The 9,355-nt window shown below is 46.1% G+C and overlaps 2 protein-coding genes across 2 annotated transcripts in view; one reads left to right on the top strand and one right to left on the bottom strand.

The window, feature by feature from the left end:
* The first annotated feature begins 70 nt into the window (after positions 1-70).
* CNTD1 (cyclin N-terminal domain containing 1) lies at positions 71-4,304 on the top strand. Its single transcript, XM_005429576.1, has 7 exons — positions 71-242; positions 318-393; positions 998-1,157; positions 1,570-1,732; positions 2,754-2,898; positions 3,280-3,376; positions 4,152-4,304. Exons 1-7 carry the CDS (start codon positions 71-73, stop codon positions 4,302-4,304), a joined length of 966 nt encoding a protein of 321 aa, XP_005429633.1.
* Positions 4,305-5,098: 794 nt separating this feature from the next.
* Positions 5,099-9,355, bottom strand: part of BECN1 (beclin 1) — a 5,759-nt gene continuing 1,502 nt past the window's right edge. The window contains 9 exon segments of the mRNA XM_031064124.1: positions 5,099-5,496; positions 5,776-5,918; positions 6,375-6,435; positions 6,524-6,673; positions 7,160-7,306; positions 7,496-7,690; positions 8,508-8,644; positions 8,892-8,982; positions 9,316-9,350. Of these exon segments, the coding sequence (XP_030919984.1) occupies positions 5,328-5,496; positions 5,776-5,918; positions 6,375-6,435; positions 6,524-6,673; positions 7,160-7,306; positions 7,496-7,690; positions 8,508-8,644; positions 8,892-8,982; positions 9,316-9,350 (1,128 nt within the window). The 3' untranslated portion in view covers positions 5,099-5,327.

Raw genomic sequence — 9,355 nt, 5'->3', positions numbered from 1 at the left:
CCCCGTGCCGGTCTCTCCCCGTAGGGCCGGTGCAATCACTGCCGTTACGGCCTCGGCCCTGCCCCGCTCCATGGGGACTGAGGTGCCGCTGGGAGCCCGGGGCCGTGACTCAGGGCCCGTGTTCAGTGGGGTTGCTCCTGAAATTATCGAGGACACCCTGATCCACTTGGCCACGGAGAACGAGCAGTACCTGAGCGAGCTGCCCGAGCAGGCCGGGTGCTTCAAAGAGACGCGGATCGTGGGTGAGGCTCGGCACAGCAGCTCCCGGGGCAGCTGTACACCGAGCCTGCAATGAGTGCCTGCTGTGCTTTTTGCAGAATTTATATTCCTTTTGTCTGAAAAATGGCACTTGGACCAGTCCACACGGTACCAGGCAGTGGAGTTACTTGAACGGTAATGAGAGTCCTAAACACCCAGCACATTTCCCATCCCCTGGTGGGGTTTTACTGCCCAGCCCTGTCCCACTCTGTCCCAAAACCACACAAGATTAATGAGCTTTGTCTCCTCTTTCATTTCATCTGAATTATTACTTCTACATAGACTCCTATACATATATATATACACATATATATTTTAATATATATATTTTATATATTAAATATATATATGTATATATACATACATAAATATAAACACACACATATATATATAATTGTCTTCATAACCCCCTCTCCCTTATGACTTCTAATTCAGCATACATAAATATACATATACATATACATATACATATATAAATATAAATGTATTTATATTTTATATCTATAGAAAATATATTAAATATATTTATAAATAAATATAAATCCTCAGAATTCCCTCTCCCTTAAGACTCCTAATTCAATGTAGTCACCCAAAATGTGGCACTGATGGTGTCATCTCTGCCAGGATACATTGGCTGCTTGCTTCCTGCCAAACCTTACCCACTTATGTATGTGGAATTGCCTTTGTTCCTTTTTCTGAGCAGCCAGAACCATTCTCTGAGCAATTGTGGCTTTTGTAGGTTCATGATCAAGCAGGTAGAGCAGATGTGTGATGACAGAGGGAGCACACAAGGCCAGAGGAGCAGCTGGAGCTCTGTCAGGGATCAGATCACCAACACCTTTGTCCTGAGACTCGTGTCCTGTGTTCAGCTTGCCAGCAAACTGTCTCTGCACTACAGTGTAAGCCAGCTCAGCCTGTCCTTGCTTTAGGATCATGGTTAAATCTGCAGTGTATTAATCTCTCTTAAAAATAGATTTCCTTTTTGGAAGCCAGTAGTGATAATGAGATGCCAAGGACACCACATTCCCTTTAGGGTAGGTGAATTGCTGCTCACCCAGTAACAATTTGCTGGGAAGTGTTCCCAGTTCTGGGGAGGGAAAAACTGCAGGAAAATCCCAGCCCTGTGGTTGTCAAAAATTGTGTGTCCACACCTGCCTGGGGATGGTTTATTGAGTTGAAACCTGTGGGGAAGGTCAGAGCTGGATTTCCCATGCCAGCTCAAAGGACTGGTGCTCAGCAGGAGCAGAGAGGTGACAGCACTTTGTTCCTGCCTTACTCCTGGAAGACATCTTGTCTCTTTTTCCTCTTCAGAGAGTGACCAGTGACACAGCTTTAACATTTCTGCAATCCATAAAATACTCCTGCACTAAACAGGAATTGCTGGAGTCAGAGCTTGCTGTTTTAAACACTCTGCACTTCCGTATCAGCGTTTCAACCCCCTTGGCCTACGTGGAATTGCTCCTGGAGGTTCTAGGTGAGAGTATGAGTCAGGGAGAATGGGAAGGAAGTTTTTCAGTAGGGTCACAGAGCTGTTGCTGCTCTGAAATGTCTCATATTACAGATTTTTTGCACATGGAACAGTTCAGATTGTCCAGAGCTTCACTTTTTACATGAGAACTTTGTCCTTTGTAGAATGTTGTTGGACAGCCAGCCATGAGTCATTCAGTAAAATATTAAGAGTTTAAAGCCCCCAAATGTGGTGCCAGGCCAAATTTTCTACAATCACTCACCATTTTCTTGGCCTAGTGTGGAAACCCAGGGCACTGGGAATATTTCTCTGTCTGCTCTGGGGTGCCCTGACCCCCAGGGGAGCTCTGACTTTGACCCTCATTCATGGAGAAAGTTTCCCAGACTTCAAGATAGATTGGAATCCACAAAATTGTGAAATGGATTATAGAAAGCAGTGTAGGTGTATCACTGGGTGAGAAATTGAGGTTTTGGGATTTTTAGTGTGTTGTGGATGGAAGCAAGATGGAGGGCACAGGGTGTCATCCTGGGTTTCTTCTTCATGCGTCTTCTTCCTTCTTCTCCATGGGTTTGGATGGCGTTTTGTAATTGGGCAGAAAAGGCCACACTGGGATCAGTTATTGGGTTAAAAGTGAAAATAATCTAGGTGTCAGTTCTTAATTGGATAGTTTAGTTTTAAAGGACCTTGTAACCAGCCATTGTTGGCCATTTTGTGCCTTCTAATGAAAAGCTGCCGAACTCACAGCAGTGAGACTGTTTTACTGATAAGAGATAATAAACAAACACCTGAGTCTGAACATGAACTTCTGTCTCAAATGCCTTCAATCCAGACCCAGAAAAACCCAGAACTGGTACCACCACAGCCCAGTTCTGACAGCCTGAATTTCAGAGTGAAATTCCATTGAGGCTGAGGGATCCTCTGGCATTCACAGTCAGGGCAGTTGTCCTCAGAATTCCCTCTCCCTTCTGGTGCCTAAGACTCAATGTAGTGACCCAAAAGGTGGCACTGATGGTGTGATCTCTGCCAGGATACAATGGCTGCTTGCTTCCTGCCAAACCTTTACACCAGCTGTGTGTGCAGCTGCTGGACTTCTGCTACCTGACCAGAGAGACCATCTATGACACCCTGCTGAAGATCGCCATCGAGAACTCCACACCAAGCAAACTGCAGATGTAAGGCCTGACAATGAGTTAAAATAATAAAAATAACCCTTGGAAATTAAAAACCTTGAAAAAGCTAATAAATAGCAGCATATGCAGCTATTTATGCCATTTTGGGGCATTTCTCATTATGCCATTTTAAAAAATAATTTGGGGGGACATTCATCATTGTTTCTAAATACACCAGTTCAAACAACATGTTTTTCCACAGCTGCTTCAAGGGCAAGGGAAGTGTTTCATTTGGTTAAATTCCAGCCTTGCACTGTCAGTTCCAGTAGTTTATTCAGGCTGGCCTAAATAAACCAACATGTCCTGGGCACTGGCAGCTGCAGCAGCAGGTGCTTTTGAACTGTGAAGCAACTTTTACACCTGAACACACTTTTCCTCCTGCAGAGCCAAGTTTTTAACAGTGAAGGAAGATTTCATGCTCCTGGCTGTTGGAGTCATCAGTACAGGTGTGTTCATCCTGAGCTCCGGGCACTGGGAGCAGGTACAGTCACTGCTGAAGGCGTTGGCTCCATGGGAACACAGTGCCAAGGTGGTTTATCTGTTCCAGCACAGCAAAACACAGTGCCAAGGTGGTTTATCTGTGGTGGTTCCAGCACAGCAACTGGGGCTGCACTGGGAGGGGACACCTCTGTCTTTTAGCACAAAGCATGTGGGTTTCTGTCAGAGCTGTGTGCTGGCACTGGTGAGTGTCTGATGTGTTGTTTTTTGAGTTAGGTTTTATGAGCTCTTAGAGAAACTGATTACACTTGAGACAGTTTAGCTACTTTGAATGGTATAAAATTAGTAGGATGGCTTTTGAGGTTGTGTTGGAAATAGAAAAAGGTTTAATACAAGGCAAAATAACAAAGCTCTTACAGAGAAAAACTGAGTTAAGGGGAAGAGGTTCTTGCTCCTGCTAAAACACCCCACAAAAAAAATTATTTCCTTTGTTCTCTTCCTTTTCTAGTGAATTACCTAGGCTGGACCTCTTGGTCTCTGTCCAGTTGGACAGCCCCAGATCTGAGGTGAAGTCCCAAAGGTCCTATGAGGTGTCTTTAGTACCAAACTGGGAGAGAAACTTCAGGGCTTTTTGCCTTTTTAAGCAGACAAAGAATAATTTAGTCACTCCTTCAACAGGGGGCACATTCCTACAAGTGTCCTCACCTTTAGTGCTTCACAGAACAAAACCCCACAGGCAATGTTCCACTGGCAGGTAGAGCAGGTACTCTTGTCTGTCTGTAAACTCACAGATTTAGGTGATCTTTTCTTTTTTCCAGACTGTGGAGCATTTAAACTGCATCACTGGCATTACTCCCCAGAGCATCCTGGAGTTCTCCTACGCCGTGGTGAGGCGCATCGTTGGCAGCACCACACCCGAGCAGCGCCGTGGCACCAAATCTCCTCAGCACAGAATTCCTCCTCAGAAATAAAACCATCCCATCCCTCCAGTCACTGGCCCAGCAGCAGGAGCTGTCACACTGCTGACAGCTGTCCCTGCTCTGTGACACTGCCCAGCACAGCTCAGGGCTACCTGAATTCTGTCACGTGTTAATTAGCAAAGCTCGTCCTGCTGGACATCACAGTCATGCTCTGGAAGGAGGCCCAGCAGCACCACAGTGTTTACAAATGCCCTAAAAGCTTTATTGTAACAGCTGCATCTTTGAATCTAAGCTCCCTTTAACCAGAGATCCCTCAGAGTGGTTGTGCTTGAAAGGTGCTGCCATGGCTGGTGGGACCAGCTCTCACAAATGGGGCTGCTCTGTCTCCTCCTGCTGCTTTTATAAAACAGGGATTGTCCCCTGGGATTGTCCCCTCTGTGCCAGCACTGTGACTGTCACCACAGCAGTGCCCAGCCTGGCTGTCCCTGCCAGTGCTGGGGGTCTGTGCTGTGCCAGGCACTGCTGGCTGGAAACCCCTGGAATAATTTCATGCTTTCCTCAGCACAGCCCTGTGCAGGAACAGCCTGCAGGAGCAATTACAGTGCTCTAATGGTATCAAACCTTGCTCAGTGCAACAGCACAAAGAAGTGCTGATATGACTTAGAAAATACTTTATTTTAAATTCTTTAATCACCAGGCAGAGTTCTGGCAGTTTTCCCACATTATTCCCTGTGTTTGTAATGTCTTGCTTTTCCAACCTTGCATTAGCTGTAACAGAGCAGCATCAAACTGATGCTCATTTGACAATTATTTATGTGCTTGGCCATAAACCCCCAAAATAACAGTTTAGAATCCATTTAATAGCTGGGTTTTATTCTGTTCAACTCAATGATACAATTTTGCATATTGCTTTTCTACAAACTACTTGTAATAATGGCATTGTAAATAAAGTGTCTTGTGGATTTTTGGTATTGTAAACATTTTGTACTGGTTAATATTAAGAGATATCTTCATTTGCCTTTCTCCAACACAATGCAGACACTCCATGGCTGCCAGGCCAAGTTCTGATCACAGTTACTTGTTATAGAATTGGGATGAGACCCAGGCCAGGCCCCATTTCAGGTTAGTTAACATGAATTTTAGTGCTTTTGTCCACTGCTCTTCAGAGTTAAACTGTGTTTTAATTGAATAAGAGCCACCACTGCCACCTGTGTCTTCGATCTTTCCCTTCTCCACGTCCATCCTGTATCACACACAAGCTTTAATTAGTGTATTCCTACTGCAACCATTTAACCTCAGTATGACACCAAGCACTACATTTTAAATCTGACAATAACACTATCCTGTTTTTAAAGGGATTTGAGCAAGCCTCAGGACCATACCCAAGGGGCTGGCTTTAAGTTTCGTGGTAACTATCAAACACGTCATAAAGAATTCTAGATGATTTCTGAAAAATCAGGGCTGAAACAATGCTAGGAAGAGCACACAGGGCTGAATTTGACAGTTTTGTGGCAACACTCACCTGTAAGGCAAACAAAACCGAGTTTCACCTTTCTCCACTTCCTCTTTGAACTGCTGCACACAGTCCAGGAATCCCACCATGGCGTGATCAAACTTATTGTCCCAGAAGAACCTCAAGCCTCCAGAGCAGTACAGGGGAAGCTCCTGGAAAAGAGATTTGTATCAGGAACACCAAGCACTTGTTTTTGATATGGTCACTGCAGCTTTTAAACCTCACGTGAGGCTTAAATTTGTCACAGGATGCTGAGAAATGGCTTGTGGCACAGGGCAAGTGTGACTTGGTTTTGTGCAAGTGCCTACCATGTGCAGGCATATTTTTCTGACTTCCACCAACCCCAAATCATGCACTCTACCTGCCATCGCCCCAAAGCATGCCTCTGCCTCTGGCCATTCAACAGTTCTGTCACTTTTAACACTGCTGGCTGGCAGCACCAGTGGCTTCATACAGATGTGAGATGTCACCATGCTGGAGGAGCTGGGGCAGCCAGCTTTCCTGGACTCCAAATGCATAGAGACCAAGCTTTGTTTCCTGCATCCCCAGTGTGACCAGGGCTCTGGCACTCAAAATCAATGTCCCATGATTTGTATGGGATCTCTTACCTTGGATTTATCAGTGAGGGACTCTAAATAGGAGTGGTTGCCATAGGGGACAAGGCGGTATCTGAAAAAAAGGAGAAAATTCAAAGACATCTGAGTCTGCCTGTCCTCCTTCGGGCCATGAACGACCTGTGTGTGGTATTTGCAGGTACCTCTGGAACTTCAGGCCCATTTTGTTGGCCAGGGCATGCAGCAGCAGCACAGTCTGCCCCCAGGCAGCGTTGATCTCGTTCCACTCCACAGGAACGCTGGGGAGGCGGCCAAGCCTGAAGTTATTTATTGTGCCAAACTGCCCACTGTGCCTGTGATAAGAAGAATTATAAATAAATGTGCTAGGCTGGGAAAAGCTCATGGCCTGATAACCAAATAGGGGCTGTGTCCCAAGAGCACAGCACACACAGTGCCAGCCAAGCACAAGGAGGGTTTGGGGCTATTCTTAACAAGTGTATGCAAACACCAAACACTTGTTCTCTTTTTGTCATAAAAACACAACAAAACCCCCCATCCAGCCTCTCCAAGCTGCCTGCTCTGTGACCCCTAATGCCAATGTCACTGCTGGCTGGCACAGGGGTTCCCAAAGTGTTACTGGGACTGGTGAAGGAGCCATTTCCCAGTCCCACAGCCTGGCACACTTTACTCAGCTGCCACTTCTGAGAGGTGGCATTCATTGCTTTGCTGGGAGGTAACTGTGAGCTAACTTACACCTTTCCTATCAAATGCAGTGCCTTAAAAACCTTCACACTGCAGATTCCAAGAAAATGGATATAATATTCCAGTGTCCACATTACCAGATGTGAAAGGTAGCATTGAACACGTTGGTTTTCTTTAATTTATCCAACTGCATCTGGGCATAGCGCATTTGGTTGTCCACACTTTTCAGCTCATCATCCAGCTCCAGCTGCTGCCTCTTGAACTCACAGTATTCCTTCTGGTACCTTTGAGCACAAACAAGACAAGAAGTGCTGAGGGCTGGCTTCTACCTCAGGGTGACAGCTCTGCAGGCCAGTTTTGTCTCTCTTTTTTGCACAGAGCGAGCCACTGGCATTTGGGCACATTTACAGGTTTCTCATGCTACCATTTACAAGTTTCTCATTTATTTTTTGCCTCCAAGCCCTGCCACTCACTGAGCCTCCTCCTGCTCCAGCCGCTCAGCCTCTGCCCTGACTTTCTCAAAGTCCTCAGCCACAATCTTGCGGTTCTTCTCCACATCCTCCAGCTCCTGGATCAGCCGCTATTCCTCCAGTGCCAGCTCCTTCAGCTCTGCCTGCAGCTTCTCTTTATCATCCTCATTCATCTGCTCCAGGATCTCCAGGCATCTCCTAGAGGAGAACAACAGGATTGCCAGAACAGGTATCCTGGGAAGTCCTGCACTGGCAGCCCCTGCAGCTCTTGTCAATCCTGAGCTCTCCATGAGACATAAACTTTAAGGAATTTAAAGATTTTAGAGGAGCTAAGATTTTAGTTAAGAGATAAGCTTTATTGGAGTTAATTAAAATAAATGGGTAGGCCTTGATGAAGTTAAGAGTTAGTAGTTAACTAAGAACTGATTGCTTGTCAACACAATGTTTGGTTAGCTGGGTTTATAATGAAGAATATAGAAACTGATAAACAGCTTTTAGAAACATAAGACAATTTTGGGCCTCCTCTGTTCTGAAACCAATTGAAGATGGGGAATGGGAGTCCTACCAAGGATTCATTAGTCATATTTGCATTGAAAAGGCAGAAAAGTCAGAACAAGGAAGACTTCATTTACTTCCTCATTTTGGGACCCCCGACCCATTTCAAGGAACAAACTACTCATGCTTAATGGTTTTTGAACTAATTACCACGCTTAATAGTTTTTGAACTAATTACCACATGAAGCAGGGAATGGGATGTACCAAAGTTATGAATATGTATTTGTATTTCGGGTATTCAATACTTGTACAGATAAAAGGACTCTGTAACCACCTGTAAATTGTGGTGTGTATTTGGGAGTTATCTCACAATAAACACACACTTTCTAACTCTAAGCTGTTAGTTTTTGTCTGTTACAGCTGGGTATCAGTACTAGATCAATATCCATATTTTTTAATAAATCATCCACATTGATTGTGCCTCAAGCCACAGCAGCTCTGTCACCTCTGCATCACTCACTTGTAGTTCTGGCACTCGTTCTCTGTGATGTTGAGCTGTGTGTCCAGCTGGTCCAGCAGAGTGTCTGTGCATTCCTCACACAGGGGGTGATCCACGTCTGTCTGCCCAGACATGATGTCAAAGAGGTCTCCAGTGACCTGGAGGAAGGGCTCACATCAGTGCAACTGAAACCACAGGCTGCTTTTCAGCAGCTTCAGTCAGCAGAAATCTTCTTTGCAGGCCAAATATTGATAAAGATAACCTATTTCTGCTCAACTACTCACCAACCAAGCCTCTGTAAGGCAAATGCTATAGGAAACTTTGCAGTTTAGTTTTGCAGAGCATCAAGAAAAGCTGATGCTCCGTTCCCAAGGATCTGAGTTTGCCAGCTCGTGACCCACTTGCCTTCAGTCTCCTGCTGAGGTTTTCCATGGTGCCACCATCCGAGGCCTCTCCAATCAGCGTGAAACTGTTGGCACTTTCTGTTGACATCATTCTTGGAAAGAACGTTACTGACATGAGTGCTGAGGGGAGGCAGCTCCAGCGCCAGACCAGAATCTGGGACTGGCTCAGGGCAAAGGGAGAGCAGGAGGATGGGACAACCCGTGTTTGGGGGTCAATCGGGTTTGTGCTGACCCACAGTGCCACAAGGACTGTGCAGTTCTGTGTGAAAAGGAGCCCGAGGGCCAGGGGGATCCTGCAGGGGAAGCTCTGGGGGCTCACAGGAGATACTCAGCGTGACCCAGCCCCGTGAGGGGACATTCCTGAGGGGCTGCCCCAGGCTCGGAGGGAGAGGCCAGGCTCCCAGCTGGCGGGACTGTGGTTGTACCTGGCAGGCGGGATGAACCTCCTGGACACGCCATCCTGCC

Source organism: Geospiza fortis, unplaced genomic scaffold, assembly GCF_000277835.1.
Source record: "Geospiza fortis unplaced genomic scaffold, GeoFor_1.0 scaffold324, whole genome shotgun sequence".
Classification (NCBI taxonomy): Eukaryota; Metazoa; Chordata; class Aves; order Passeriformes; family Thraupidae; genus Geospiza; species Geospiza fortis.
This window is presented reverse-complemented; position numbering and strand designations above follow the sequence as displayed.

Bases quoted from the DNA above. Each gene is read 5' to 3' on its own strand.
- CNTD1 (XM_005429576.1), top strand. From the start codon at position 71: ATGGGGACTGAGGTGCCGCTGGGAGCCCGGGGCCGTGACTCAGGGCCC. The intron at 243-317 runs GTGAGGCTCGGC...TGCTTTTTGCAG, and splicing joins CAAAGAGACGCGGATCGTGG to AATTTATATTCCTTTTGTCT. The intron at 394-997 runs GTAATGAGAGTC...TGGCTTTTGTAG, and splicing joins GCAGTGGAGTTACTTGAACG to GTTCATGATCAAGCAGGTAG.